This window comes from Dendropsophus ebraccatus, chromosome 2 (genome assembly GCF_027789765.1).
Source record: "Dendropsophus ebraccatus isolate aDenEbr1 chromosome 2, aDenEbr1.pat, whole genome shotgun sequence".
NCBI classification, from domain to species: Eukaryota; Metazoa; Chordata; class Amphibia; order Anura; family Hylidae; genus Dendropsophus; species Dendropsophus ebraccatus.
This window is the reverse complement of record NC_091455.1, coordinates 181,741,425-181,757,705: the sequence shown is the minus strand read 5'-3', so window position 1 is coordinate 181,757,705 and position 16,281 is coordinate 181,741,425. Positions and strand designations below refer to the sequence as shown.

General features: G+C 45.1%; 1 protein-coding gene across 1 annotated transcript in view; it reads right to left on the bottom strand.

Moving 5' to 3' along the window:
- Positions 1–16,281, bottom strand: part of LOC138783756 (sodium channel protein type 5 subunit alpha-like) — a 317,116-nt gene that overhangs the window by 78,238 nt on the left and 222,597 nt on the right. The window contains exon 18 of the mRNA XM_069958852.1: positions 13,336–13,456. Coding sequence (XP_069814953.1) covers positions 13,336–13,456 — 121 coding nt within the window. The remainder of the gene's footprint in view (positions 1–13,335; positions 13,457–16,281) is intronic.

Genomic DNA, 16,281 nt, shown 5'->3' with positions numbered 1-16,281 from the left:
CAAGCTAAAGAGATAAGAGCAATGTGCAAAAATATGGCGTTTGGTGCATTAGCTTTAATGGCACTTTTAAATAGCCTTATGAATACAGTTAATGTCAAATGAGGAATTAGGGGGCATGTGCAGCTGTTTGGTTACTTTCAGAAAGGTTACATACCAAATGGTTATTTGATTTCAAACCGCTTACAAAAGATTTACCTGAACGGTCCTGGAAGTTTGTATCTACAAAAAGTAACAATTATATCAACCAATTAAGATCTAATTTACTTAGGAAATTAAAAAGTCGCATGAGATTTAAAGCAATAAAATATCAATGCAAATTATTATTATTTTTTTTTTGCAAACAGCACTGAAAAAATGCAGAAAGATCTGCAGCTCAAGAACTATAAAAATGTGTGTGTGTGTGTGAACACAGCATATAGGGGGATCAAGGCTAATCTAGGACAAGCTTTTCATATGTGGGTGTGCAGAACGGGGGGAGGGGTGGGGGCATAACACATTTACTAAGCATAATACATTGATATCAATAACAAAATGGATCCCAATAGATGGCTGAAGACCCATCTGTTACCTGATTATTTATATATATATATATATATATATATATATATATATATATATATATATTATACTGAAAAAGCAAAACAAACCAATGTAACCAGGAGAGAAAAACTATAGGAGGATCAAAGATACAAGGCACAGTATTATGAATGTGGATAGCTCTGATGGCAAATTCACTGTGAGAACAAATGTTGGGTCACATGAAAGCCATCACGATCCCTCACTACACATCAGCCAGTGAGCCACTCCTGCCAAAATTGTTGGGTTCACTTAAATTTTCTCTAAGGGAGGTATTACAAAACCGATTAGTAATGTAAAAGAGCAACAATCTGCTAGATTGGCACTCGTTTACTGAGCCTTTTACACACAGCAAGGGCTGCACGGAGATTGCTAGCGATATTTGCGCAGCCCTTGCTTTATAAAATATACAGTGGTGCCTTGGATAACGAGAATAATTCGTTCCGGGACCGTGCTTGTAATCCAAATCCACTCTTAAACCAAAGCAAATTTTCACATTAGAAATCATAGAAATGCAGACAATTGGTTCGACACCCCAAAAATAATTATTTATTATTCTGAACAACATGTAAAACAAATGAAACAAACATTCAGAAAGAGCAGAATATGTGATATTATAAGTCACTGTACAGTAATGGAGAGGATGGGAAACACAAGGGCTGACGGAGACTGCAGGGAGCATGATGGAATGAACAGGGCATATGTGGGCACAGTATAGCAGCACTCTCTGTCCGGGGAGAGAGGGGTTACAGCTATGGAGAGATTACCTCCGCAGTCCTGTCCCCTGATGCAAGCCTCAGCCTGAAGTGGATCTGCTATGATTTGGAAGGTGAGGGAGACTTCCTGGGTCGTTGCTGTGGACCACCCTGTGCAGACCATGTCCATCCTCCACTCTGCCGCCCACCCAATACAGGAGCTCTTAAACCAAAGCAATGCTCTTTAACCAAGTCACAATTTTGAAAAACTGTGAGCTCTTAAACCAAAACGCTCTGAAACCAAGTTACTCTTAAACCAAGGTACCACTGTATATACTAAAAATACACTGAGAAAGTTGGTCTTTAAAGAGGAACTATCAGCAGATTAGACAAATCTAACCTGCTGATAGTCCCCTATAGTGCTCGGGATGCTTAAGAGGTATATCTCTTACCTTTCTCCTCGGGCCCAGTCCTGCTCTGTTAGTCAGGGTAAACTCTGCTCTGGAGCACCCTTAGGAGCACTGCCACGTCATCTGGCCCGCCCCTTCTAATGATAGTCAATAGAGGGGGCAAGCCAGATGAAGCAGCAGTGCTCCTCAGGGTGCTCCAGAGTGGAGTTTACCCCGACTAACAGCGCAGGATCAGCGAAGAGGAGGAAGGCAAGACACATACCTTCCTCCTCAGCATCCCTGGCACTATAGGGGGCTATTAGGCAGGTTAGACTCATCTAACTTGCTGATAGTTTCCTTTTTAAAGCCCCTAGGTGAGACATGGCTCTAACAAGACTCTAACCATGTTTCCTCTGTACATGTGGGATATATATTACCCCATGACTTTTATAACTTGAATGGGCAGTGTACAACAAGGGGCACTCCAGTGATTTTTATTTCTAAATCAACTTAAATTATAAATTATTTGTATTTTTTAAAAAAATGCAAGCCTTCCAGTACTTATCAGCTGCTGTTTGTGCTACAGGAAGTAGTGTTTTCTTTCTAGTCTGTTTTTAGACAGTTCCTGTCATGGACAGAGGTGGCAGCAGAGGGCACCATGCCAGACTAGAAAGAATACACCACTTCCTGTAGAAAATACAGCAGCTGATAAGTACTGGAGAGCTTGAGTCTTTTTTTTATTTATTTTATTTACAAATCTGTATAACTTTTTGAAACCAGTTGATTTAAAAACATTTTTTTTCCTTTGGAGTACCACATTAACATATCTATAAATCACTTTGTTAACCAAAAATAACTCTTTCCTACAGCTCTAAAGTCTTAGTTACTATGTGTTTCATTTCTTTGCAATCCGCTGTCCACTGCCTGTTGTCAGGGGAAATTTGTCCTGAGTAACAGCTAGAGCAGAACACATTAAAGGAAGTGTAGGTTTTTCCAAGTGCTAAGAGAGAGCCTGGTCTTGAAAACTGCAATCTCAAGGCAATGGACACACACACATACAAAATCAAAAACAAAATTATAAATCTTCAGACCAGGCTACCTTCATCTATTGCTCTATGGCCAGCTTTGATTCTCATATCCCCATTGTAGGCAGGTTTGGCAATGGACATTGGTCTAAGGTCATGCAATTCTATACACAGCAATGTGCTATGCCCTGTACAACTCTCTACCATAGCCAGGATTAACTTTTTCAGAAATGTGTGCTGCTTGTATGGGACCAGACTAGACTAGCCTTCATTTGCATTTATCAATGAACATAGGGTGCCCATAAAACATTTCTAGAACTCAATACCATGAACACCCTACAAGAAGACTTGCTGTGTTTGGAAAAGCTCTGATCCAGCCATCTAGCCAAAACAATCTGACCCTTGTCATAGTTTTTCTTACATCCTTAGACTATGTTCACACTATGTAAGTTCCATGGGAATCATGGCCGTTGAGGGAATCCCGGCCAGAGTGTACACACATAGTATACACTCCGGCCGGGATCCCTAGCGGCGCCGTAGAAAACTGACATGTCAGTTTTCTTTGGCCACTATTCACTAAATAGCGGCCGCAGAAAACCCTGTCAGTGCACACTGGAGCGACCGGATGCATGCTCCATAGTGTGCAGTGGGGAGTCCTGATGCAGGCGCTCATGCATGCGCCCGCAGCAGAACTCTGCGGCGCTAAAGATCATCCGGCCAGTACTGCAGTATCGGCCGGGATGATCTTTTCTGAGACCGGCCGTTGATTACATGTGACTTACAGTACCCTTGAGAAAGTCCCGAGTGAGGGACGGAACGCGTGGGGTTCAGTGGACGCCGACATGGATCCCTTTTCCTGGTGATATACATCTTTGTTTGGGCCTCTGGCCTTTTTCATTTACTTTGCAGCCTTATCTTTGTACTTGTGTCTATCTCACTGTTTATCATTTACACCAGTTAGGATCCCCTATACTATATGGTCGGCCTGTCCTTGTACCGTGCTTATCACACACGGTACTTTGTTGGTTCTATTTGTGTATTTTAAATGTTTTTAAATTTGTCTGTCCCACTGTTTTTTGGTATCAATAAAGTTTATTCTGCTATATTCTTTTTGATTTATCTCTTATTGGATGTGCCACCGATATTTTTTGGCATGCTTTTCTTTGTGGGTTTGAGACCGGCCGTTCCGTGACCAGGCTGGGTCATGGAACGGCCGGTCTCTTACATAGTGTGAACATAGCCTTACTCTTGCCTGTTTTTCCTGCTACCACATCATAAACTGGAAGCCCTGACTGGTTACTTCATAGTATATGAGTATTGTGAGAGATAATAACAAGGGTGCAGCCATAGATACATGGTGAGGGTCTGTCCATGTGGGTCTTGAACATAATCCAGACCTGATTAAACTCCCAGGAGATGCTATTACCCACTGACCTGACCTGCTCCAGTATGATTAATACTCCAATTGTCTCAACCCCAGACGTTCTGCTCCACAGCTGTATATTTAATATTTCTGAGAAAATAGCATTAAGATCTAACTACGACAGGTAAAAGGACTAAGTAAATGTTTTATTCTGAGTCACTGGTGGCAGGTGGAGGCCTGTGTTTGGCCTTTCTACAATATGTGTTTTCTCCCTTAAGAGCTTCTCAAGTCATGCATCAAATATCATTGAGCGAGTACAGTAGAAGAAAATTGCATTAGTCTTTGAGGCATATATTTCCATTACTGGCATTTAAACTGCACCAAATTATCTTATTACAGCACAACCTACAGCGGACGTGTGGCGCCGAACCACCATCAACCTCATTTGTAATGACCCTGATGCTTTCTGTGTGTAAAGGGGGAGGAGAAACGCTTAAGTGGCCAGAAAATGTCGGTGCAAGGTCAACATGTAGTAGTTACTGTAAATCTATGTACCTGGAGTGGAGATTGATGCTCTGTAGAAAATAAAATGGTGTTTTCCGTAACATCTCATCAGATCTGAATCTAACCCATAAAGGCAGCAAACTCCTTCAAAACCCCCCAGCAAACAGCCGATGGCCGTTACCTCTGCAGTAGCTGCTGCAAAGTATATAGATTATCACATTGCAGCCATTCCAACAAATGGGGGTCTATATATTGTAGGCCACCTATAGTCAAGTTAAGGGAGTGACTAGACAACCCCCCTCCCTATGATACCCATGTGTTCTAATAGGGCTGGGGATGTATTCATTGTGAATTAGAATTATGAAGCTCTGTTTGTAGTTTGTAGAGCAGGAGGAGCTGATATATAGTTTTGTAGGAAAAGGTTTAGTATAACTTGGATGTTATTCATTAAAATTCCAGATCAGTCTAGGTTTAGGAGTAGGGATGGTCCGAACCAAGTTCGGTTCGAGTTCGTACGAACCCGAACCCTCGGTAATGACTGCCGCTGTCTGCCCGCTCCGTGGAGCGGGCGGATCCAGCAGGAGGGCCGCCTGGAAAACTGGGATCCAGCCATAGCCATAGGCTGTATCCCAGTTTTCAGGGCGTTACTCCCGCTGGATCCGCCCGCTCCACGAGCGGGCAGACAGCGTGAATCTGCTGCTGAGCGTTCGGGTTCATGCGAACCCGAACCTTGGCAGGTTCGGACCATCCCTATTTAGGAGTCCAGTGGGCGGTCCTAATCAGTGATCGGCAGCTGTGCACACTCATACAAGCCCTCTGGACTCTCAAAATACAACTAAGGCTGGGATCACACTACATTTTTTTCATTCGTTTTTGCAAAAAAAGGCTGAAAAACGGATGCATTTGTGTGCATCCATTTTGATCTGTTTTTTTCCAATGACTTACTTTATTAAAGGGGGTTTTCCAGCAAAAATCTTTTTCTTTCAAATCAACTGGTGTCAGAAAGTTATATAGATTTGTAATTTACTTCCATTAAAAAAATCTCCAGTCTTCCCATACTTATTATCTACTATATGTCCTGCAGGAAATGTTGTTTTATTTTCAGTCTGACACACTGCTCTCTGCTGACTTCTCTGGCTGAGACAGAAACTGTCCTGAGCAGAAAGGATTCAAAGAAAACCGAGACAGAGTTCCTGTCTCTGCCAGAGATGTCAGCAGAGAGCACTGTATCAGACTGAAAATAAATCAACATTTCCTGCAGGACATACTGTAGCTGATAAGTACTGGAAGACAAGATTTTTAATAGAAGTAAATTACAAATCTATATAACCTTCTGATATAAGTTGATTTGAAACAAAAAGGTTTTCGCTGGATAACCCTCTTTAAAAGAAAGGGATCAAAACGCATCCGGTTTTTTTTAAGCACACAAAAACGTAGCTGACCTTATTTTTGTGTATGTTAAAAAAAAAACGGATGCATTTTGATCCTTTCTTTTTTATAATGGAAGTCAATGGAAAAACACAAATGGACCTGTTTTTCATCCGTTTTTTTTTTTGTTATTGCAAAAACGGATGAAAAAATGTTTTATAATTTTTTTTTTATAGATTTTTTTTTTTTAACTTTGTATGAGCACTGGACTCAAACAGGACCATCTTAGTAATTCCAACTTTTAACACCATTTTAGTTTCAGCTAGTATTCTGAGATGACCAATTTTTTTATATATTTTTATAACCGTGTCCCACAACCTGTGGCTCTCCAGCTATAGCAAAACTGCAACTCCCAACATGGGAAACACTGGTTTATAGCGTTTAGAGCTTTGTTTTTCAGTAGAAGAGTTCCAAATTCCCTGCATAGACATAAGAGTATAATGATAACATTCTAGCTGCTACCCACTGATAGAGGGAACGTTACAAGGTTACTGCACACTGTATTATTACCCATTTCAGTGTATTCACAGTGTACAGTATGCTCCTCTAGTGATTGCAGCTTGTTGTCCTAGAGGTCTATGGAATAAATATGTGCACTCAGCCAAGAGTATATATTTCTGTCTAGAAAGACATGATCAGCTGTCTGCTACCTTACATGTATGGCAGGCATGGGATCATAAATCCGGTACGATGGTTTTACCAAATTTTTTATTTTAAAAAAATTTAATATGAAAATTGAAAATAACATTTAAAGAATGGCATTTTCATTGTTTCAAAGCTGTTAAAAAAACTCAGTTTTTCAGAAAACTTCCTGCCTTTCTTACAATCAATCTTCCCCTTTTTCTTTAACTGGTCAGCAGATGGCGCTGCAGACAACACTATAGAATTCTATAGCATAGTATATAGTCCCTTGTGCTCCCAGAGAAACTTTTCATTATAATACCATGAATAGCTGCAATGTTATCCTGTCACTTACTAACCAGTGGGTTTTCTGGACTATTTCATGCTGAAGATTTTAACCACTATCACTTTAAACTCTGTTTTACAACATTTTTCAATATTAATTATATATATATATATATATATATATATATATATATATATATATACATACAGTGTCGGACTGGAGTGCTTGGGCCCACCAGGGGAAATAATTCATGGGGCCCACCCTTCAGCCACTATACTTATCTATGGTAACATTAATAAGGGTCCATTAACACGGTGTGATATGGGGCAGTGTAGGGCTGCAAACGATTGCTAATCAGCAGGGCAGGAATACACCGAGATGTGCGGCCAACAACAATGATTTATACAGCTGCACAAAAGATCAAATCAGCCGACTAGCGGGCATTTGCGCGTCAGCTGATCTCTGACACTTTTACATGGGGCTTCCTAAGAGCTTTTGTTACCTATAATTGCCCTGTGCAATTGGCTATAAGACAGGTTTCTTTGCATGATAACACTTTATACAGATACAAAAGTCATACAGCTACCAATAACACCAGTATATAAAGAGCAAATATCCCTACACATATTACCGCCATACTGTTACTGACCAGATCCTGTATACCAAGACTGATATTACCAATAATACCAGTATATAGGAGGGAAATAGTATCACCATACATATTACCGCTATACTGGTGCTGACCAAATCCTGTATACTATGACCAATATTACCAGTATACAAGGGGGAAATATTACCGCCGCTACTACTGACTAGTACCACCACATACTGACTTACACCGTCACCACTGCTACTGAATAAAATCCTCTGTACACAGACCACTATCACCTCATACAGTCATATAGAGGCAGACCCAGCTCTACACAGGCTCTATACACCATATACATTACACTGCAGTTACATCAGGTGACTCACAGGAGACGTCTTCTCTGATCGGAGTTCTTCGCTTTTCATTTTCTTCTCCATCTGCCCTGGGCCATCAGAACTTCTCCGAGCCACGAATCCACAGAATCTGCCAGACAGACATATTAGGCTTCACACTCTGGCACCATCCTCATCTATATACACACTGCACATCTGTATTGGCCCCTTTACTGGTCCCTTGTTCAGTCTTCCATACAGATGGCCCCATGTGCATCTACTATAGTAGAAATCCCCCTATGCGCAGTCCCCCTATAGTAGATGACAACCTCTGTGCATCCCCTATACAAGGGGTAGGGAACCTTGGCCCTCCAGCTGTTGCAAAACTACAACTCCCATCATGCCTGGACAGCCACAGCTAAAGCTTTAGTTTTGCATTAGCTGGAGAGCCAAGGTTCCCTATCACTGCCCAATAGTATATGACCCCCTCTGTGCATGCCCTATTATGTACATCCCCCCTGTGTTGTCTCACCTATAAATGGCTCCCCTATGTTGTCCCCCTTATAAATGGCTCCCCTGTGTTATCCATCCCGCATATACTGTAGATAGCCCCCTTTTGTTGTCCATCCCCCTATACAGCCCCCTTATGTTGTCCATCCCCCTATATAGCCCCCTTCTGTTGTCAATCCCCCTATACAGCCCCTTATGTTGTCCATCCTCCTATATGGCCCCCTTATGTTGTCCATCGCCCCAAAACAGCCCCCTTTTGTTGTCCATCCCCCTATACAGCCCCCTTTTGTTGTTCACCCCCCCTATATAACCCCCTTCTGTTGTTCACCTCCCTATATAGCCCCCTTCTGTTATTCACACCCCTATTTAGCCACCTTCTGTTGTCAATCCCCCTATATAGCCCCCTTCTGTTATTCACCCCCCTATATAGCCCCTTCTGTTATTCACCCCCCTATATAGCCCCTTCTGTTGTTTACCCCCCTATATAGCCCCCTTCTGTTGTCCATCCCCCTATATAGCCCCCTTCTGTTGTCCATCCCCCTATATAGCCCCCTTCTGTTGTCCATCCCCCTATATAGCCCCCTTCTGTTGTTCACCCCCCTATTTAGCCCCCTTCTGTTGACCCCCCATTTAGCCCCCTTCTGTTGTTCACCCCCTATATAGCCCCCTTCTGTTGTTCACCCCCCTATATAGCCCCCTTCTGTTGTTCACCCCCCTAAATAGCCCCCTTCTGTTTTTAATCCCTCTATATAGCCCCCCTTCTGTTGTTAATCCCCCCTATAGCCCCCTTCTGTTGTTAATCCCTCTATATAGCCCCCCTTCTGTTGTTAATCCCCCATATAGCCCCCTTCTGTTGTTAATCCCTCTATATAGCCCCCCTCCTGTTGTTAATCCCCCATATAGCCCCCTTCTGTTGTTCACCTCCTATATAGCCCCCTTGTTTTTCACCCCCCTATATAGCCCCCTTCTGTTGTCCATCCCCCATATAGCCCCCTTCTGTTGTTCACCTCCTATATAGCCCCCTCCTGTTGTCCATCCCCCATATAGCCCCCTCCTGTTGTCCATCCCCCATATAGCCCCCCTTCTGTTGTCCATCCCCCATATAGCCCCCTCCTGTTGTCCATCCCCCATATAGCCCCCCTTCTGTTGTCCATCCCCCATATAGCCCCCCTTCTGTTGTCCATCCCCCATATAGCCCCCTCCTGTTGTCCATCCCCCATATAGCCCCCCTTCTGTTGTCCATCCCCCATTTAGCCCCCTCCTGTTGTCCATCCCCCATATAGCCCCCCTTCTGTTGTCCATCCCCCATATAGCCCCCTCCTGTTGTCCAACCCCCATATAGCCCCCCCTTCTGTTGTCCATCCCCCATATAGCCCCCCCTTCTGTTGTCCATCCCCCATTTAGCCCCCTCCTGTTGTCCATCCCCCATATAGCCCCCCTTCTGTTGTCCATCCCCCATATAGCCCCCCTTCTGTTGTTCACCCCAATATAGCTCCCCCTTCTGTTGTCCATCCCCCATATAGCCCCCCTTCTGTTGTCCATCCCCCATATAGCCCCCCCTTCTGTTGTCCATCCCCCATATAGCCCCCCCTTCTGTTGTCCATCCCCCATATAGCCCCCCTTCTGTTGTCCATCCCCCATATAGCCCCCCCTTCTGTTGTCCATCCCCCATATAGCCCCCCCTTCTGTTGTCCATCCCCCATATAGCCCTCTCCTGATGTCCCCCTAAAAATAAACAAAAACAACTCACCTTACAACACGCTCCCCCGTCGGTCGCGGGTGTCTTCTTCTCTCTTCACGACAGATCAGCCGCATCCTGTTGAAGTCGCGAGCAGCACGTCGCCTCTGAGCTCTGTGTGCGCCGCGGCGGCTGAGACTTCCGGTACACGCTCCCAGCCGGAAGTCCCAGCCGCCGCAGCGCACACTGAACTCAGAAGCGACGTGCTGCCCGGGACTTCCCCAGGATGCTGCGGATCTGTCGGGGGCGGGAGCGGAGGTGACACTGACACTCTTGTGATCGCAAGCAAACGCTGCTTGCGGTCACAAGAGTGATTGACAGGGCGGGAAGCCTATGGCTTCTCGCGCTGTCAATCAGCACACTACATTTAACTGGAAGCGATTGTTGCGATCGCTTCCAGTTAAAAAGATAGCTGCCGCACCCGAGTGGGCCCCCCGGGAGCACGGGGCCCCGGCTGGGCTTGCTGGCTGGAGACCACATGGCTGCAGTCTCCAGCCCTGTGTCCCCTGACAGGGGGCGGGGCCCACTCCAGCTCGGGGCCCACCGGCCCCCCGGTGGCCCAGTCCGAGCCTGTATATATATATAGATATATATTGAAAAATATTGTAAAAGAAAAAGAAAAAAAATATTTATAGTATATATATATATATATATATATATATATATATATATATAATGTTCTTTTTCTTTTTTTTTTCTTTTTAGAGACTATACCAATGCACTGATCATTCCAAATTTTTTTTTTTTATAATTTTTTCGCTGTACCCCAAATGTAATATAACTGCAATTTCCAATGCGGTAGTGCATCAGTATACACAAGTTACTCTCTTTTTGTATATCTATAAGGAAGTAAGTGTAATAAGCTTTAAAAGAAAGTGTAATAATATACAAAATGTGGAACACAAGTGTACGTACATACAGTAGGAAAACATCAGTAATATGCAGTGGCGTAGCCACCGTGGTCGCGGGGGTCGCCGCCACGACCGGGCCCGCCACAAAGGGGGGCCCGCGGGGCCCTCAGGGCCCCGCAAGGCCCTCCCTTTCAATCACTCTTGTGACCGCAAGCATTGTTTTGCTTGCGGTCACAAGAGTCCGACTCTGTCTTATCCCCGGCAGCGCGCGCATCCCAGAGCTCCCTGCGCACCTTGGGCCCTGACTTCCGGTTCCGGCGCGCAGGGAGCTCTGGGATGCGCGCGCTGCCGGGGATAAGACGCGACACCCCCGGCAGCCGCGCAGCAGCCGGGGACAGACCAAAGGAGTGAGGATCAACGTGGGAGCGCGATGTCAGGTGAGTTAAGTTTTGTTTTTTATCAGCCTGTACGGGTGGGGGGAAAGAGGGGGCATCTATGAGGGTGGGGGGAAAGAGGGGGCATCTATGAGGGTGGGGGGAAAGAGGGGGGGGCATCTATGAGGGTGGGGGGAAAGAGGGGGCAATCTATGAGGGTGGGGGGAAAGGGAACCATCTATGAGGGTGGGGGGGAAAGAGGGGGCCATCTATGAGGGTGGGGGGAAAGAGGGGGCCATCTATGAGGGTGGGGGGAAAGGGGACCATCTATAAGGGAGGAGGGGGGGTGAAGGGGACCATCTATAAGGGAGGAGGGGGGATGAAGGGGACCATCTATAAGGGAGGGGGGGGGTGAAGGGGACCATCTATAAGGGAGGGGGGGTGAAGGGGACCATCTATAAGAGAGGGGGGGTGAAGGGGGCCATCTATAAGGGAGGGGGGGTGAAGGGGGCCATCTATAAGGGAGGGGGGGGTGAAGGGGACCATCTATAAGGGAGGGGGGGGAGAGGGGGCCATCTATAAGGGAGGGGGGGGGGGTGAAGGGGGCCATCTATAAGGGAGAGGGGGTGAAGGGGACCATCTATAAGGCAGGGGGGGTGAAGGGGACCATCTATAAGGGAGGGGGGGAGAGGGGGCCATCTATAAGGGAGGGGGGGGGTGAAGGGGGCCATCTATAAGGGAGGGGGGGTGAAGGGGACCATCTATAAGGCAGGGGGGGTGAAGGGGACCATCTATAAGGGAGGGGGGGTGAAGGGGACCATCTATAAGGGAGGGGGGGAAAGGGGGCCATCTATAAGGGAGGGTGGGGGGAGAGGGGGCCATCCATAAGGGAGGGTGAGGAGAGAGGGGGCCATCTATAAGTGAGGGGGTAAAGGGGGCCATCTATATGGAGGGGGGAGAGGAGGCCATCTATAAGGGAGGGTGGGGGGAGAGGGGGCCATCTATAAGGAGGGCAACATGGGGGGAGAGGGGCCATCTATTTGGGGGGGGCAACATAGGGGGAGAGGGAATACACAGAGGGGGGCATATATTATTAGGGGGTCACATAGAGTCAGGGCTACCCACTAAAGGAGTGTGTAAAGGGGACAATACAGATGTGCAGTGTGTATATAGATGAGGATGGTGCCAGAGTGAGGAGACTAATATGTCTGTCTGGCAGATTCTGTGGATTCGTGGCTCGGAGAAGTTCTCATAACGGCCCAGGGCAAATGGAGAAGAAGATGAAAAGGGAAGAACTCCGATCAGAGAAGACGTCCCCTGTGAGTCACCTGATATAACTGCACTGTAATGTATATGGTGTATAGAGCCTGTGTAGAGCTGGGGCCACCTCTATATGACTGGATGAGGTGATTTAGTATACTGGATTTGGTCAGTAACAATATGGTGGTGATGGTAGTGGTTGTGGTGTGGCAGTAATGTTTCCTTCCTATATACTGGTATTACTGGTAATATTGGTCTCAGTATACAGGATTTGGTCGGTAACAATATGGTGGTGATGGTAGTGGTTGGGGTGTGGCAGTAATGTTTCCTTCCTATATACTGGTATTACTGGTAATATAGGTCTCAGTATACAGGATTTGGTCGGTAACAGTATGGCAGTAATATGTACGGTGATAATACTTTCTCTTCCAATATGCTGGTGTTAGTGGTAATATCTGTCTTGGTGTGTGTGTATATATATATATATATATATATACACACCAATAGCATCACTTGGTCGTGAAAGGAGGGGGGGGGGGCCCAAGTTGGCCTCTCGCACCAGGGCCCAGGAGACATTAGCTATGCCCCTGGTAATATGAATGGTATATAGTAGGTTTTTGCACTGGGGCCCCAAACCTCAAGTTTCACCTATGACTGTACATGGTAGAACTGATTTCTAGGGTTCAAGATTCCTATTGAACGAGCTTTTATTATGAGCAACACAGCTAGTAAACAAGTACATCTGCACGTTACACCCTACAGAATTGTGAGAGTAAGTAACTTCTATCCTGTACCTTCTGTGAAGCACTCTTCTGGTTCCATACACTCTTCAGAAGCGTCCTGCGGTTGCTCAATAAGTTCCCGGGACTTTCTAAGATCCACCGTGCTGCACTCCGAAATGCTGTCATCCTGTTTCTGCATAAAAAAAAGTAAAAAAAATCAGATTTTTACTTTACAGAAAACTTTCACAACGTTCTATAGTATGAGATACAAGTGTCTGTAACAGCTTCTCTCTTCTACCCCTCAAACCCGGGAAAGGTCCATTGGAAACCAGTCGTAGCCAGGCGGTGTGGATGGGATGACACTGATCATCTGGGAGGAGCAGGACTGTGCAGGTGATATCCTTCTCTAGCTCCAGGCCATCAACATTAATCAAATCAAATTTCACAACTAGACGAATTAAAAGCTCATTGCGACCAATTAAATCTTGGCACCTGCTAATAGATTGAATGTTCTCTGCAATATTGAGATTTTTCTTGATTTTTTTTAATTTTGCATCTGGTGTCAATTCACTGAATCATTTTTTCAATTTTTTTTTTTTTAAGTGATGATTATTTAAAATAGATGTTATGGCAGTAAAAACCCAGAGCTGTAATTACATCTCTGACTGCGGCGCGGCTGTTTTTCTGCTTTGTTAAAGGGATTAGTCAGTCCTTTAATATTGATGTGCTATTAGGATAGGCTATTAATATTAGATCAGTGGGGGTCAAAGGCTGGTCAGTATATGGCTATGTTCACACAACATCAAAAATAGAGAAAAGGCGGATGATTTTGATATTCAAAAAGACGTCCGTTTTTGCCGCAATTTAACTGACTGCAATGGCAATGCATCTGTAATTAGATGCTGGGAGCGGGGGAACGGTACAGATATGCGCCGTGCTGTAATGACAGCGCAGCGCGGCTGATTCATTACAGTGAGGCACATATCTGTACAGTTCCCCTGCTCCCATCATCTTATCACAGATGCTGCCCGGGCTGGGGTAGAAGTTTGTTACAGGCATTCCATGTCCCTGTTTCACGAGGAACACGGAACATGAGAATGCAGTTCCCCCGCTCCCAGCATCTTATCACAGATGCAGCCCGGGCTGGGGTAGAAGTTTGTTACAGGCATTCCATGTCCGTGTTCCGCGAGGAACACAGAACATGAGAATGTAGCCTTAGGTTATGTTCACACAAGGTTTTTTTCCATAAAAGTAAGGCCATTGTTGCAATCGGCAACAACGGACGGACTTTTCATGAAAAGATACGTTGCCTTGTCTTCTTGGGGATCCCGGCCAGAGCGTATACACATAGGACACGGCCGGCCTCTGAGAAGATCACCTTCTCAGATGAAAATGATTTTCTCAAAAGAAGATGATCTTTAGCGCATCCGTGCACGCCCGCATCAGAACTGTCCACTGCACACTATGGAGCGAGTGGCCGGAGCCGCACACTCCATTGTGTTAACTGACAGGGTTTTCTGCGGCCGCTATTCACTGAATAGTGGCCGCAGAAATCTGACATGTCAGTTTTCTCCAGCGCCGCTAGGGATCCTGGCCGGAGCGTATACACTCTGGCCAGGATCCCTTCAGCTTGCAGCACTACGGCCGTGATTTCCACGGAAGTTACGTAATGTGAACATAGCCTAAGGATGTAAGAAAAACTATGACAAGGGTCAAATTTTTTGGCTAGATAGCTGGATCAAAGCTTTTCCAAAACAAGCAAGTCTAGGGTGCTCATGGTATTGAGTTCAAGAAATGGGTCATCTTTGGGCATTTGACAGTGTTATGGAAGCACTATGGAAGCATGCATTTTATGTATACGCCACAGAGAGTGTGTCTAGCCTTGGAGAGTGCACTATTATAAGGCATTGTTATGTGGCCATTGTGGCTAGTTAAAAAGAAACCCTAAAAAAAAAAAAAACCCTCTAAATATTTATTACCTTCGGCATTATCTATTCCAACAATTTAATTAAATCACCCTCCATAAAGTTATTGATGTCGCAGTAAAAACGGACATTTTTGCTTATGGACCTGCCTCGTAGCCAATTCTGTATGGCTGGAGATTGTCAGCGATTTCTGAATGAAAGCTGTGCACAAAAAGTAGACAGCAGCGGCCTGACATACTGCTATAATAACTGCACAGTCATGTCTGACATCAACATACAAATCACGTATTATACTGCGAGATTTAATAAAGAGGAAAAAACAGATGCAAAGCAGAGATAGCGGGCAGCAGGAACAGACTGTCTGCCAGGAATTATGGTGTGACACACAAAACTTATGGGGTAAATAGCAGGAGAGGGTAAGGGTCGGCATATCGTGGTGTAATCACACGGTGAGGCGGCTGGCGGGATTTATTAGGCATGCCTGTCAAAATCCTAAAGCTGCCTGTAGCTGGCAATATGGGGGTGCAACAAAAAGTGCTGTTTTTTCACTCAGTGAAAAGATGGTGACTTTTGTAGAGACACAAGTGAATCTGTGATTTATTGCATCATATAATAGCTGCAAAAACAGGGAATCGCTATGCCATACAGGCTATGTTCACAACGGCCGTATATCATAGCAACGGCCGTCGCTGTGCAAATAACGCCCATTGTTTCAGAAATAACGTCCGTTATTTACACAAGAATGGCCATTATTATGAAATACGGCTGTTGTTTTTACATAGTGTGAACATAGCCTCATGGTGGATTTGCTGCAATTTTTTTCCCCAAGTTTTCCCAATGTAATTTAATAGGGAAGTGAAAATCTGCAGCCAATCCACAGAAAGTCAGGAGTAAATCCGCATTGTGTGACCTTATCCAAAGAGGTTCTCTAGGGGCATATATTCCGAAATAAGTGAACAATGCCAATGCTTGTATTCTGTAATATACTCGGGTTTTCTCTAGAGATAGTGACTCTGTGTATTTACTTTCTATGTACGAAGGCAAAGAATCAAATAATGATCCTCCCGAATCTTCTGCCCTTTCCTTGCAAAGA